Source organism: Tamandua tetradactyla, chromosome 13 (assembly GCF_023851605.1).
Source record: "Tamandua tetradactyla isolate mTamTet1 chromosome 13, mTamTet1.pri, whole genome shotgun sequence".
NCBI lineage: Eukaryota > Metazoa > Chordata > Mammalia > Pilosa > Myrmecophagidae > Tamandua > Tamandua tetradactyla.
In genome coordinates, this window is record NC_135339.1 from 58442641 (window position 1) to 58458497 (window position 15857).

Below are 15857 nucleotides of genomic sequence, written 5' to 3' on the forward strand. Positions count from 1 at the left end.
GAGGATAGTGTTCCAGGAATCTGAATTTTAATAAACGACTCTGATGGCTCTTACTCATGCTAAACTTTGAGTGCTGGTGGCTTAGAGGTAAGCACGTGGGTTTGGAGTCAGGTGGACCTGAGTTCAAATGTCAGCTCTGACCCTTACTGTCCAAACCCTCAGACAAGTTACTTGACACCAGGCCCACAGGACATTAAAAGGTTCTCCCTGTAAAATATTTTTGTAGAGAGTTCCACAGTCAAACGTAAGTAATGCAACCCCCTAGCTCTCCCCATTGGAGCTTTACAAAGCACACGAGTACATTAAAGGGGCTGAGAAGTTCCTCTGCAAAGAACCCTGTTTGACCCAGCACTCCCCCAAACCGTCTAACCAAGGCAGCTTCTTTTTATCATCAAAGCCAGGGTCATCTCACAGATTGAATATTTCACAGGACAAAGCCAGTGAGATTCCTTTCTGGGAAAAGGGAAGTCTGTGGGGTGATGAACGGCCCCTTAAGAAGCCCCGAGGCAGTCCCGGCACGGAGGAGGTCCTGGCCCAGTGGGATGGCAGCTGGAGCTCCAGACCTCAAGGTGTCCCGTCTGTCCTCAGGACATGGCCGGCTGGGTGCCACAGCTCTGCTGCCTGGAGCCGACGTGTCACAATAGCAGGTCACCTTCCTGCTTCGGGATATTTCCCTCCCAGGCAAGACAGATCCATTTTGAACAGCTCTTCATTTCAGCGGAGAATGCCCTCCTGCTTCTGCTGGGGGCTGGGGACCAGGCCGGGAAGGGAAGCTTTGTTCTTCTGACCAGTGCTGACAGTTTAATTAAACCCAGCCTGAGATGGGGTCGACGGGGTCAGGCATTCTTCAACAGGGTTCCTGCAGAATATCACATCTGCACCTTTCGAACCACCAGGGCCCTGTTAATGAGTTATCCTGGTCCTTACAGCAGGGATATAAATAAGGGGAAATAAATGCTCTGGGCTGCCCTTGATCACCACCACCCCCACCCCCTTCCAGGCGCAGCAGAGACACCAAAGGTCGATCTTATCCGGACACATATTGGTTTCAAGGCAAAAAAAAAAAGGAGCCCAGAGGAGCCGGGTTTCCAGAAGTGGCCTCTGGATTAGGAAGGGAAAGGAATCAGCCCAAGGAGGGCCTGAAAGGGCAGCTGAGACCCCTCCCCGGATCTGAGAGGACGGAGGCTGGGAGGAGGCCGACCTTCGCGACGCCCACTCACATGTGAGTGAAGAGTGGGTTTTACTCTGGAGGAGAGGTGGCCGGGCTTCAGACGAATCCCTCTAACCCCAAACCTAAGCCTGTGTGGATACATGAAACAACAGCTCCGCTGGAGGTTGACTGTCAAGGGATGTAACTGACCCCAAGTCCAGGAAACCTGCCATGGGGTATACCACCCAGCAGGAGACACGGGTCCAGCCTGCAAAGCATGTGTCCCCCAATTCCAACCCACTGGTCAGACAGAGGATGGCAGAATGCCCCCCAAAAGCACCAATGATTGAGATAAGCCCTCACCTCCTGCAGACAATGCCACACCTGTCTGTCTTATACCCCCATCACTCCGAGTGTCTCAACACCTGGAAGGGTGCCTGGCTCGTAGGAGGCCCTCAGTAACTGCTGGACAAATGGGTGTGTAGACAGATGGATGGGAGAGGGGAGGGTGTTGGACGGGAGGATAAATGCAAGAGAACGGGAGAAAGGGGACATGGTGGGGGGAGTTCTGGGGGTGTGGGTAGGTCGGTAGGTCGATTGGCAGTGGGAGGGTGGATGGGTGGGCTGCAGATGGGTAGGTGGGAGAATGATTGGGGGTGGGGGAATGTGCAGGTACATGGGTGGGTGGGTGGGTGGGTATGTGGGTGGTTGGGTGAGGGGATGGATGGATGAAATGCATGAGAATGAGCTTTAGCATTAGACAGACCAGAATTCAAATTTAGCTTAGCCCCTTGGGCATGTCCCAAACCCCTAGCTTCCTTCTCTTCATCCATAAAATGGGGGAAATGCTGACCTCATAGAGATGTTCTGAAGATGAAACGGGATGTCACTTGTAAATTGTTCAGCAGGAGCCTGGAGCAGAATAACCTTTTGTGCATTCTAAGCATTACTGTGTTCTGAGCTCTTTTATGATGGCCCAGGAGAATTGAGGCAGCAAGCAGACATCCCAGGATGGGCTCACTTCAGCAGAGGCTCTGATTCCTTCTAACTTTAGACAAGGAATGGGTGAGCGCTCTCTTCTAAAGATGGCCAGCAAGGCGGCAGTGTGCTGAGCCGAAACTTCGGGCTCACCCTCGGCCGGGAGGCCCCCCAAAAAGCAGGGAACACACCGATAACGTCAGGGCTCAGAAACATTTCCGGGGGCAACATTGCCTACTTGCTCCATGTCTGCCCTCCACAGACTGCTTAGGAAAATACCCAAGATGACATCCTGAGCCTTATGCAAGGATTGTCCCAAGCCAGACTCCATCTTGCTGCCTGCACGTCCCTTCTGCTGGCTAACCTCCATGACCTCCTTGCTAAGCCCCTCACCCAAAAACTAAAACCCTGCTGGCAGAAGGTCCCTGGCAAATGGAGGGGGGTGATTCTGAGCTACGACTAGTGGGGCTGGACCACCACAGGGGCTGGGGGACCCGAAGCTGACCATGGACGAACAGTCAAGTTCAGGGTCAGTTTGGGCTGTGGTGCCACCTCTGGAAGTCAGGGTTGCCTGCCTCGAAACAATCGGTGGGGATCCACCCAACATTGACTGAACACCTGCCAGGTATGGGGGTGTTTACACCTGGCATGAGAGGGTCACACTTCCTCTTGCCCACACAGCTGTGGTGCAATTATCTTCATCTCAGAGACGAGCAAATGGGACTTGCTGAAGAAAGCAGTCCAAGGTCACATAACTAGCATTTGTTTTAACCAAGAATACAGAGGCTTTTCAGTCCTTATAAAAACTGGGATGCTTCTCACAGAACATCTGGGAAACAGAAAAGAAAAAAGACCCAGAGACAACCCCTGTTGGCATTTTGAAGTCATTTTCCATGCATTATTTAGAGTAATTGGAATCATATTGTCAATACAATTTGGCATCCCGGCTCTTGAAATCACTAACATTTATCTGTGATACTTTGCATCTTTCACAAAAGCCATTTTGAAGACTGTACAAATAGTTCCATCAAGTAGACACACCATAATTTACTTAAATCCTACTGTTGGACATTTAGGTGGTTTTCACTGTTTTCACATTCTTCAATAATGACACAATGAACATTTTTATGCTCATGTTTTATTATTTCCTTAGGGTAGAGACCCAAATGTGAGATTTTTACGTTTAAGTTTAAGCCCATTTGGGGGCTTTTATGGACCCTCGAAGGCTGGTGTTTACTTCCCACCTTATCACCAAACCACTCTGTGGTCCAAGGCAAATGGCCTCTCCTCCCTGAGCCGCTGCGCCCACACAGGGAGACGTGGACTGGCTAACCCAACCCAGTTAGTGGGCAGAAATGCTAGTGGACAAAAGCCAAAAACAAGATTTTAACTTCTGGCAGCTAGGCAGACAAAAATCAACTGGAATATGGACTACCCCACCTGGCACATCTCATGGCCACACCTCTGCTGCACGTTTGGTCTCTCTCCGACTCATTTTCATGCGGATTTAGCAAAACTGCCTTGGCATGGAAGTTGATGATTTGCTCCAGATGGAAAGGATTAGCAGCGGATCCCTCCAGAGCAGAGGGAAGGTCAGCAGGTGGGCGACCAGGACGCCAGGCACCGCCTCCCACTCTCCCCCTGCTTCTCAGGGGTGAGACCCCCCTGGAGAAGGTGGGGGGCACAGGGGCTCCACAGGCCCTCACACAGCTCGCTCCCAGGTGTGAGCCCCTGACCTAAGTGAACCCATCAGATCCATTATCCCAGAAATCTGGAATTGGGACATTGAGTCGCTGTGAGGATCTGAGCCCCAAGGTCACAGGAAGAAGGACCCTGGCACCCCTCTGTCAAAGTCACAGTGGAGCTGGCATGCTGCTGACCAGTCAGGACACGGTGTGCAGGGCGGGGTGGGATGCTGGGGCGGGCATTCATATAGAACTGCACACGGCCGTGATGTCTCAGGCACGGTCAGCCTCTGTGACGGGCAGCTGTAGCTCGCTTCCTGCCTTGAGGCACCCAGGAGCCTGGTGGTTGTGCCCTTAAGTACCCCCACCCACTTACCCACACACATACTTCCTGCCACCAGCCTGAGTGCCTTCTGTGTCTGGCACCGAGAACGTCCAAGGGCTCCTTGGCCAGACCAAGTGGGGGAGTTAGCAGAGATGCCTTGGAAGTCCAGGTGTTCAGATCACTGAAAAGGGGGTGGAGGTGGGGCAGGGACTATCAGCAAATAAATCTCTAAACACTCGCTTCTAAATCCTTTCCTATAACCATCTTCAAGGTGAAAACTCAGGATGTCTAGATACCAGGAACAAGTCACCTGAGCAGTGGAAAGGTTTTGTTTAATCATTTTCTCTAGAACATCCCTTTCAAAACAGCCTGAGCTGGAGGGGCACCAGGATACACTGGCTCCAGCCATGAGCTCACAGGAGTCCCCATCCCCTCCCCCAAAAGTGTTCCCCCACCCCCAAAATAAAACACCTTATAGATGATATTAAGAAATGTCAAGCAGAGAGCTAAAGAAAATAGTGTCCTTCACCCACTGTCCAGCTGCATGCCTGGCTAAGAAACATCTGCCAGAAATCAGTACGCACTGCCTGGAAAGAAAAGGCAATAAGTACTAAGGGGAAGTTCTGGCCCCAGAGCCTGGAAACAGACCCTGAAGGGACAGCAAGCCTTCCACTGGGAGCCTGTTCATTCCCGGCTGCCCGCTCCCCACAGTCAGTCCTGGAGTGCGGGAATGAGGGCGCCTCTCCAGAGGCCGCTGCCCCGGCCCAGCCCCCAGCCCTGTCATGGTGTGCCCCAGGCGGGCCTCACACAAACCCCAGGCCTCCTTTTCCATTACTTAGGTGGTTTGACTGGCGCCAGCTTTTGATTATGGAATCCAATCATTTACTTTTGGTTAAAGCATAGAAGTCCTTTTCTCTAGGACTCCTCTTGAAATATGAAACCAGGAGGAGCACTGGACTAGGAGTAGTAGAAGTCCAAAACCAAGGCATCGTCAAGGCGATGCCTTCTCCTAGAGGGCTGTAGCATTTGGGAGCTGCCTCTCAGTGACCCTCGGTCCTTGGCTCCTCCGTCACATGGCAGTGCCCACGGCAGCCTCTCCTGACTTCCTTCTCTTCTGGGTTCCGTTGACACTCAGCTTCTGGGTGCTCCTTCTGACTCTCTCTCTCTGTGACCTTCCCCCTACGGTCTTCAGTGAGAGGATTACAGCCCATCCTGACTCAGCTGGGCCTTAACTGAAGTCATGTCACCAAAGGTCCTATTCACGAGAGTCCACTCCAACAAAAATGGATTCCGTTTAAGGACATGTTTTTCTGCAGCATGCAAGCTCCAAACCACCACAAAAGGGACCACCAGTTAAACAGACTCCAAAGCCAATATGTCTGCTGGGCTGGGTCTATGCCCCCAGCAGGTATGTAAAGAAAAATGAATCACCCACTGTGTGTGCCCGTCACTGGATGAAAGCACTAACCTACCAGTCAAAGGAGGAGGTGGCCCAACTCTTTTGTTGGCAAAGACCAATAAAAAGGATCGTGACTGAGTATCACTGCAGAGTGGCCACCAGGCCAGGAAGGAGGGAACAGGAGGCTACCGGAGGGACCATGGAGAGAGAGAAATGAGGGGTCTATCGTAAAAGCTAAAGCTTAAAGGCAGAGTCAATGCCAATGACTGGAGATGCCCATGGACCACTGGTCTTGGCGAGAAGTCTGGAAATCATGACAGAGATGGAAAGACCTGTCAGGGTTTAATCAAAGAAGAGGAGGTCAGGTGCCAAATTACAGGATCCCCCTGTCATACCAGCTTCACCCCAGCCCTGCCCAGGCTCTGCAGAACTCTTTGTCTCTTTACCAACCAGGTGCTGTCCTACAAACCCCTTCAGGGAAGAACCAGTAGCCCTAGTAACTTATGCACTGCTTTGCTGAGCAAGCAGAAGCTTCCCCCAATGGTTTTTTAAGGTTGCTAATGACAACTAAGGGGCTCAAAACCCCTTCAACTAAAATTCACAAACCCGACCACCCCCTCAAAAATATGACAAGAGTACAGAGTTGTTCTAGGAAATTACTAAAAGCAAAGCTAAGAAAAGCAAATTTAGAAGAATTTTCAAACATATAAATCTGTCTGTTAATGGAGATGATTGTCTGGAGAAGTGATGAACTCTCCGTCACTGGAGGTGACCAAAGTAAAGACTGATTGGGCCATATGCTAAGGAGCTGCAGAAGAGATACCATAGATAATCTCTAAGAGATCCTGAGCAACTCAAGTTTCCACAAAATGAAATATGTGGTAGAACAATTACAGACGCATTCGGCAAATCGGGAAGCAACAGAATTTCACAACTCCCCTTTAAACTAGAGCAGGTGAAAACAGGACTTTATACAGAGGTTAATAAGCACACCAGCCTCAATACCCTGAGCGGTGGAAATAGGTTCAAGAAAGGCTTGGTTGAATGTACAAACAGCTGGCGCCGGTCAGGTTATCAAAGGCAGCGAGAGCCCTGTAAAGGCTGGCTCCACGGGGACACGCTTGCCGGCCCCCAGGACATCCTGCCCTCGCCCCTCGCAGGCAGCAGCCAGGATCACACGAACCGCCCCTTCTTTCCAGGGCCTGCCACGGAGCAGAGTCCTCCACCATGTGCTCTGGGCCGAAGCGGGGGCAGGTGCTGGGCACGGTCGGGGTAAGTCCGGGTCCCACTGACCAAACACCACCCCTCCCGCAGCATCAGAGCTGAAATCCCAAAAAGCACGGTTGGGCCATGGAGCATCACTCACAGCCTGGACAGAGCCTGGTTATTCTGGAACAGCAGTTCTGGTAACACGTGCAGCTGGTTCCGGTTCAGTCGCCTGAAAGAGAGAAGAGAAGAAGGGTTGGAAACGGCCTGCGTGTCCAGAGATCCAAAGGCGTTTTCAAGAAGCCCTGGACTCAGAGTCAGAAGGCCCAACTTCAAATCTTAATGGGATCACTGGGTGTCCCTAAGGAAACCACCTTGTCCAGGCTTCAGAGTCTTCATCTATAAAGAGGGAATGTCACCGTCCAGCACTCAGGGAGAGCAAGAACAGAGAATCTGTGAACGCCCCTCACTGAGGGTCTGCTGGGCGATAGGCACAATAGAGCTTCTTCCCTCCCAAGATTTCCTCCCGCATCCATCATCGTCCTCGCTTTATATCAGTAAGACCCTGTCATTTAAAAGACACTTATACATCACATGTGGCCTCTCTCTCCAACCAACACAACAAGCAAACTCACCACCCTCCCCCTGTCTATGTGGGACATGACTCCCAGGGGTGTGGACCTTCCTGGCAACGTGGGACAGAAATCCTAGAATGAGCTGGGACTCAGCATGAAGGGATTGAGAAAAACCCTAGAATGAGCTGAGACTCAGCATCAAGGGATTGAGAAAACCTTCTCACCCAAAAGGGGCAAGAGTGAAACAAGACAAAGTGTCTATGGCTGAGAGATTCCAAATAGAGTCGAGAGGTTACCCTGGAGGTTATTCTTACGCATTAAGTAGATATCACCTTGTTATTCAAGATGTAATGGACACGTTGCCGAAATAGCTCAGTTGGGAGAGCGTTAGACTGAAGATGTAATGGAGAGGCTGGAGGGAACTGCCTGAAAATGTAGAGCTGTGTTCCAGTAGCCATGTTTCTTGAAGATGATTGTATAATGATATAGCTTTCACAACGTGACTGTGTGATTGTGAAAACCTTGTGTCTGACGCTCCTTTTATCTATCTTGTCAACAGACGAGTAGAACATATGGAATAAAAATAAATAATAGGGGGAACTAATGTTAAAAAAAAAAAGGCACTTATATAAATATTACCTCTGCTGTGAGGTAGGTACGGATTATACTTGGTGTGAAATATACCCTAATGGGATTGGACAGCCCTGCAGTTCTGATTTTTGGTTGCTCTCATCCACATTTGGCTCCAAGATGCAGCAGTGATTTATTTTTCCCTATTGTTTGCTTTGGATCTTGTCTAACGTGAAAATAGCTCTACTGTGTTTTATCCTTACGAAAATGTATGCTTACTAAAAAAAAAAACCTCAATACAAGAAAAAGTATTCACAATCTGCTTTTTTTCTCACTCAACTGTTTATCAACAGCTTTCCATGCCTCTCAATAGAGAACTACCCCTATTTTTAAAGGCTGAATAATATGGGCATAGCTTCACAATCACCAATACCGGTAGACAAATAACTTCTCAGTACAAAAAGCACAGACAAGGCAGGGGTGGAAAGCCTGGTTCTGACAAGAAGGCATAACACAAAAAGGACCTGGACTTGGTCTGAATTTAACCAGACTCCTCTCTCCCACCTAAAGCAATTAATTCCTTGATGCTGGAATCCGGGATGCACACAGCAAGGGGCACAATCTAAATGTTTAAAGACTATGATGGAGGGACATTAAAACGTAACGATTACTTCTGAGCCTCTATCCCATGGCAGCGCAGCCTGGTCGCAGGAGGTGAGGCTCCTAGGAAGGACAGAAGCTTCTACCGACAGTGTGGTCCACGGAGCGGCCGCGGCGGCTTCACCCGGGAGTTTGTAGGAGCTGCAACACCGCAGGCCCCACCCCAGACCCATTGAACCAGAGCCCTCTGTGCAACAAGACCCCCCGAGATGCGTGTGCACATTAAGGCTGGGGAGGGGGTGGGTGTAAAACACAGCCCCGCCCTCCAGGCTACCCCCCGGTTTGAGTTATCACAAGGATATCTGCAAAAGCTCTATTTATTTATCTTTTAGTAGGGGTGGGGAGGGAGGAGAAACTGAATTCTGTATGACCAGGAGGTCACCTTCATCCACTAAGTGGGAAAGGTCAATGGGGCAGCGTCGGAGACCACCGTATTCCAGCACAGACAATAAGAGCCGCAACTTCAGGAGACCAGGGCTGGAAGAAGTTTACTCTAAAGCCTGGTGCCCTAGGGAGACACGTCGTCACCCTGGAAAAAAGAGACCATCCGTATAACCCTTAAAGCAACAGGAGTTGGCATCAGCTCGTTGCCAGTTCCTTAATCTCAGTCCAATAAATCAGTCCTGCGTTTACATCGCCTGGAATAACTGGTTGGGGTTTTGTTCTGTTTCCCCCAAAACCCTCTCATTTTTCTGTCTTTAATTTCTGAAAAACATTTATAAGGAAAAAGCATTTAATACCTATTTTAAAATAGAGAAATGAAGGATGACGCCCAAGGGAGGAGCTGGCCTGGAGAGGGCCCTGCAGTGACAGAATCAGGAGGCGGCTGCAGCCCCGGGCAGGGGAAGCGCATCGCCTGGCCGCCCGACAGAGGCAGAAGGAAAGCAGGCACACATCTCTTCTTGACCTGCGACAGTCATGCCCTACATTCATGCACACACCCTCTCGTCTCCGCCTGCCATTTGTCACAGAGCTTGGCTCCTAGTAGGAACTCAAGATACGCCGGGTGGTTTTGTTAAGTGGTCCCTGTCGATAGGTGAGGGAACTGGAATGCTGGGGGGTGAGTGACTTACCTAAATGAGCGCTCGGGGTCACTGGGTGGAGAGCCCGGACCGAGCAGAGGCCTGGCCTCCCCATCGCCCACCCTGGCTGCCTCCGCGATTGCACACCCACCTTCACTGCCTCAGCTCCCAGGGGTGCCGAGCACGCACCACACCTGCCACAGCAGTCCAGCCCGGTGCCAAGCTGGGCTTGGGAGAACCAGTTATGTCGGTTCCCAGACCTGGTTATGCCAGAGGTGTTTATAATTGTGTCTGTATAATGTGATCAATTGCTACATAAACAACTGAAATACTAGTGTGAAAAGAAAAAGTAGGCTCTGTGAAAATTAAGTCAAATGCTTTGGAAGGTGTCCATGAAGCAAAGCTGCTAATTAAGGGCTGTTCAATGAACTAAAAGACTGGGGGAAGGGGCCAGCTTATAAAAATCCAGAATTCGCCTTTAGACTACTTCTAAAGGGCCTTAAAAAAAACCTCAGTCCTCTTTCAAGAAATCGAAAGTGAAAATAATCATCAAGGTATAGATGTGTGGTTTAGGCGAGGAAAACTACAGAACTCCAGTCAATGTCTCATACTGAAAAGAAAGGTTTCGGCAAAAAAAAAAAAAAAAAAAAAAAGGTGGGGGGGGTTAGGCCATAAATACACATTTACATGGTTTACTTAAGAGAAGAGGTTTAAGGTTTGAATGGGTTTTCGTTTCTTCTTTTCTTATTTTACTTTTTATTGTAGTAACGCATAGACAACTTAAATTTTCCCATTTTAACCACTTTCAAGTGTACCATTTTCATCCCAAAGTGCCCATTAGGAAATAGTTCCCCGTTTCCCTCACCCCCAACCCCAGCCCCTTAGAACCTATAATCTACCATGTGTCTCTATGAATTTGCATAGTCTGGGTATTTCCTATAAGTGAGATCATACAATATTTGACTTTTTCTGGCTGGTTTATTTTGTGTCTTCAGGGTTTCTCCATGTTATAGGTGCTATCAGAACTTCATTCCTTGTTACAGCTGAGTAATATTCTATTGTGAAAATATACTACATTTTGTTTATCCATTCATCTGCTGATAGACTCTTGGTTGCTTCCCCCTTTTAGTGATTGTGAATAATGCTGCTAGGAACATCAGTGTCCAAATACCTGTCTGAGTCCCTCCCTGCTTTCAATTCTTTTGAGTCAATACCTGGTATAAACTCAATTGCCTGGTCATCCGGTATCTCTATGTTCAGCTTTCTGAGGAACCGCAGAACTGATTTCTACAGCGGCTGCACCATTTTACAATCCCACCAAGATGTATGTTTTTTTTAAACCTCCCTATTTTAAACGACTCTGATGATGAACTGATCTGCCACCAGTCTCCGACAAGTCAGGAGAGGGCGGCACTCGCAAAAGTGCAGCCCCCTCCACACGTGTACTGCCCACACCTCCCGTGGCAGACAGTACTCGCACGCCCTGAGAATAATGCCCACTGTGGAGTGGCTGGGGACCTGCCCCTGAAGGAAGGAACTGGAAAAGGACAGAAGGGACAAAGTCTGCAGTGAGAGTCAAGACTCAAAAAGGAGGACCCTGCCAGGACTTGGGTGACGGCAACAGGTGTGACGTGCCTCCCTACCATGGCCAGGACCCCTGCCCCCGCCCACCTGTTCTCCTCCAGCCTGTGGCAGCACAAGGGCTGGAGCTTGCAATGGGTTAAGTCCAAGTCAGCCCCTCGGAGCCAGGTCATTAATATGTATTCAGTTCTAAGCCATTTTAAAGAAAACAAACACAGGACAAAAAACATCTGTGCTGTCTGTGAGCGCCTTATCGCTGTTTTAGGGCCCGGGTGAGGAGCACACAAGAAAGATTGCCTTGATTTTCTTCAAGGCTGCAAGAGGGTAATGAGACGACTATATTCTTTCCCCCTTATTTTCTTTGGCATCAAAGGGAAAAGCCAGTATGTGAGTGAAGAGCCCAAGCTCTAGAGGTAAAATGACGCAGGGTCCCATCCCCACTGCCACTTCATCCCTGCACAGCATAGACAAGTGACTTAACTTCTGTGCACTTCATTCCTCATTGGTGTAATATCACGAATCACAGTGTTGTGCTAGGATTAAGTGAGATACTGTAGGGCAAAGGGCTCCTCTTTGGTCCTGGCATAGAGTAAGGCAACGAAAGGTGGTGGTGTTATAATTATAAACTCTTTGTAGGAAATCCATAAAATATAGAAAAGTACAAAGAATAAAATTAAAGTCACCTGTTATCACTATAATGAGAGTTATTATTAATTATTTCCTCCTCCTGTACTCTATACACGTACAAATTGATCGCATATACACAAATGTCACACTCTGCCTTTTTCACTTAACCTGATATTGTGAGCACATCCCCATGGCTTTGCCTGTTCTTCAAAATGATTTTATATCCTATGGCTCCCCCTGAATGGATGTTTCTATTTTTTTTTAATTTAAATCACATGCAATGAATATTGTGATGTATAAAATTTTAACCATGCCTCTGATTATTTCCTTAAAAGAAAACAACAAAAGAAAAAAAATTTTAATAATACAAACGGACTTTCTGGTTCAAAGGGCATGACCTTTAGGACCCCTGCCACCTGCAGCCGAACCACTCTGCACAAAGACAAGACTGATGCCTACGTGAATGAGTGCCCACCTCCCCTTGCTCCCTCCACTTCACCTTCCTTATTTTCCATCATTGCCAATCTGGGTAACAATTGATCAGGAACCCATCTGCAAACTCAACTGTCCTATAAGAAACAAAGCACACAGACCCGAAACCAACTGCCACCTTCCCATTTCTGAGCATGGGAACATGTCGTCTCGACACACCAGGGGCATTTCCTGCTTGTTTTATTTTTATGTTAATTTTATTGTGGTTTTAGCTCTCTCTATATATAATATAAAATTTGCCATTTTAAGTGTCCGGTTCAGTGGCATTCATTACAATATTGTGCCGCTGTCATCACTGCCCATCACCAAAACTCTCTCATCGCCCTAAGCCAAAACTCTGCACCCATGAAGCAATAACTCCCCGTGGTGGGTTGAACTGTGTACCCCACTTTGGACTGGTCTTGGTCCACATGCTGGCAGATGTGGACCCATTGTGAACAGGACCTCGTCAAGCTTTGACCAGCTAAGGTGTGGCCCCACTGAAGCAGGCTGGGCTTGTAACCTGGACTGCCGTAGTTATAAACAGAATGGAATTCTAACAGAGAGACCCAAGGAGAGTAGCCAGAAGCTGGAAGTCAAAGGAGCCTGGAACAGAAAGGAGAAGATGCCACCACATGCATAGCCATGTGACAGAAAAGCCGAGGGACCCCCAAAGAGTGCTGCAGCCAGAAGACACCGACCTGGAAGGAAGCAGGGCCTTCCAGCTTCTGAAATGTTGAGCCAGTAAATTCCTGTTCTCCCATCAACCCATTGCATGGCATTTGTCCTAGGAGCTATGGGAAACCAAAACACTCGCCATTCCCGAGTGCCCCGTGACCTGTGATCTACTTTCTGTCTCTACGAACCTCCAAAGGCTTCCTTTAAGGACACACAAAGCAGTTGACAATGGTTATACCTGGAGTATGAGACTATTAGGAATTTCATTTCCTCGGTACTGTGTGAATTCTTTGCCATCCCGTTTTTTCAGGGAAAAACAACAATGCCGGCTGCATTTAGGATGCGGGGCGACCGTACTCTCCAGGTTTCTCTTTGCATCATTCCACAATGACACTGTGGCGGCTTCCACGTCGGTAGCTGCTCTGGGCCACATCAGCGAGTGGAGGGCTGGTCCCCACCGCCCAGCACCCCCTCAACCCCCCTCTGCCCCCGCCACCCCCTCGGACCAGCCGCCACCCGCCTCTTGAGCCTGCGGCCACCGATACTCACAGCCTCTCCAGCTCCTTCATGTCATCGAAAGCCCCCCGCTCCACGGCGCCAATCTGGTTCTCCATCAGCTGCCTGGGGAGGCAAAGAGACGGGATAGCTACAGGATGTTGGACAAGGACTCCTAGAGACAGCCGGCACGAGGGGGGAGCAGAAGCAAACCCTGCCAAGATGACGTTGGCAAAGGACTGAGAAGGGAGGGGCGGCAGAGACTCTTATGGACCCTGTGTCCTGTCGGAGAGGACAAAATGTCCTCTCAATCACAAATTCCCCAACACAGACTCCTCAGCACACCCCATCCTGACAGCAACATGTGCTTCTGGCTCCCTCAACCTGTGCCCTCCCCTCTGAAGCCATACGTCGTCGTGTCCAAAGACCACAGGGCTCCAGACTCCCAGGTCGTTGCTCCAAATGCAATGGGGAGCCCAGACCCAGGCAGCAGGCGGCACAGGCCAGCACAGGCACCCACACTGCCCTCTGGTCCAGATAGCCCATGTCCAGAGATGGGCAGAGCCGGGGCCATCGGCCAGTTGCAGGGTGGGGGAGCCTGTGCCGACGGGGCCCACATGTGCAGCAAGCACCCTCTGCAGTTGGCAGACAACACCCCCTCAGCCCGCACCCCCACACTGTCTGGCCCCATCTGCTGCCGAAATCCGTGGGTGCCCACGCCAACCGAACCACCTGGCTCTGTGATTCTCCGTCTACTACTGCCAGCATGCCCTCACACCCAGAGCGCCCGGCTGGTGGGCGGCACTGCTCCCATGTAGATGGACTGCTACGTGATCATTTTCGAAATGGTCTGGCATGTTTTTCTACCTGTGTTTTCCTCCCCCCACTCCCTTGGTTGGGCGCCTGGCCTGCATCTCCTGCATGGGGGGATTCGGGGCAGGGCAGGGAATGGAAGCTACTACAAGACAGTTCTCTTCCTCCATTTTGTTTCCAAAAGCCTGGGATGTTAAGGAGTTTCGTGGAAAGTCTAGGGGGAAAGGGAAGAGCCTAATGCCAGGAAGAAGAAGGGGCATCTCCCAGATGTGGAGGAGATTTCTGCATCTGCGAAGGGGTCAGAGGTCAGCAGGAGGTTCAGAGACCCAATTTCAGTGCTGACCTCAAAGGCAACTGGGCACAGGGTACCAGCTCCTCCAAAGACCCTTGGACCCCAAAGCTGCTAAGCCAGTAGTTCTGAATGAAGTAAGGTCCCAGGACCCTTGCTCTCCCCTAGGAGTAGGTGGTGAAAGACCCTATGATGGTTGGATGTTGAATTTCCTGCCAGCCAGATGGGACATGGACTCGGAGTCAAAAATCAAGTTGATGGAGAGAAAATAAAGAGGTTTTTCCCGCATGCCTGAGTTTGGGGGCTGAGGCGGTCCTGCGTCAGAAGCAGCCTGCAATCAGCAGAGCAGGAGGTCATCCCTCCCTCGCTCCCCACCCCTGCCCAGCTGAGGGCTCCTTGGTTGGCAAGCAGCCAACCCAACAGAGCCACACCTGCCTCCAGTATCCACCACCATCAGGCACACAAGGGGCATTGCCTCTGCCCTCGAACGCCCCATCAGCCTCCCTCCCAAGTCAGGGGGCTCTGGCTTTGCTGAGAAGTCTTTCCAGGGCTCAAAAGAACTCCGGAGCCCAAAGAGTCTAAGTGCCAGCTGCTCCTCCCTCGCCCCCAGGAGACAGCTGGTGGTCAAGAGGTCAATCCGTCCAGTCCAGGTGCCCGCCAGGCAGCTCTCACTGATGCCCACACCCTCCCCAGTGTTCTCACCCGGGTGGGGGCAGTGGACACTCTCAGTCAAAAGTCACCATCGTGCACCCAACCCCACCTCCCTTGGGGCATCCCAAGCTGACTCCACAAGGGAGAGACCTCACTGGCCTCTGCCTAGAACCCATGAAGCCATTGCTGGGTGGCGGAAGGGGTGGAGGTGGGGAGTGGGAGGACAGCATCCAATACTCACAGCACCCGCAGCTGCTTGAGCCCTGCGAAGTCATTCCTGTGGATCCGAGTGATGTTGTTGCCGTTGAGTTCCCTGCAGAGGAGAGAGAAGGTGGTGGTGGGGTGACCGGGTGGGCGCTCAGACCAGGGGCTCGGCCCCAGGGCCCTCTCCACCTGGCTCACATCAGACATCTCCCCGGTGGAACTGGGCGCTTCCCAGCTGAGCCCCCAGGACCCCCAAGACGGTGCCAAGGCCCAACAAGCTGGGGATTCTTTGCAGTAGATGTTCCCCCAACAGGAAAGCACAGGCACAGGGTCACTGCTGGGGTGCTGCAAAACCAAAACCATGGTTTTAGCTTAGTCTAGCTGGAGAGACAAGACAGTCACACGTGAAAGAACCGGAAGCTAGCCACGTAGAGAGGCTGTTTGGGTGGAATCCTTGCTAAGCCTGCTTTCTTATCGG

At 50.6% G+C, this 15857-nt stretch overlaps 1 protein-coding gene across 1 annotated transcript in view; it reads right to left on the bottom strand.

Moving 5' to 3' along the window:
• SLIT1 (slit guidance ligand 1) overlaps positions 1-15586 on the bottom strand; it is a 183873-nt gene extending 168287 nt beyond the window's left edge. The window contains exons 1-3 of the mRNA XM_077124460.1: positions 15417-15586; positions 13477-13548; positions 6904-6975 (exon numbers count right to left, since the gene is read on the bottom strand). Coding sequence (XP_076980575.1) covers positions 6904-6975; positions 13477-13548; positions 15417-15586 — 314 coding nt within the window. The remainder of the gene's footprint in view (positions 1-6903; positions 6976-13476; positions 13549-15416) is intronic.
• Between the last annotated feature and the right edge of the window lie 271 nt (positions 15587-15857).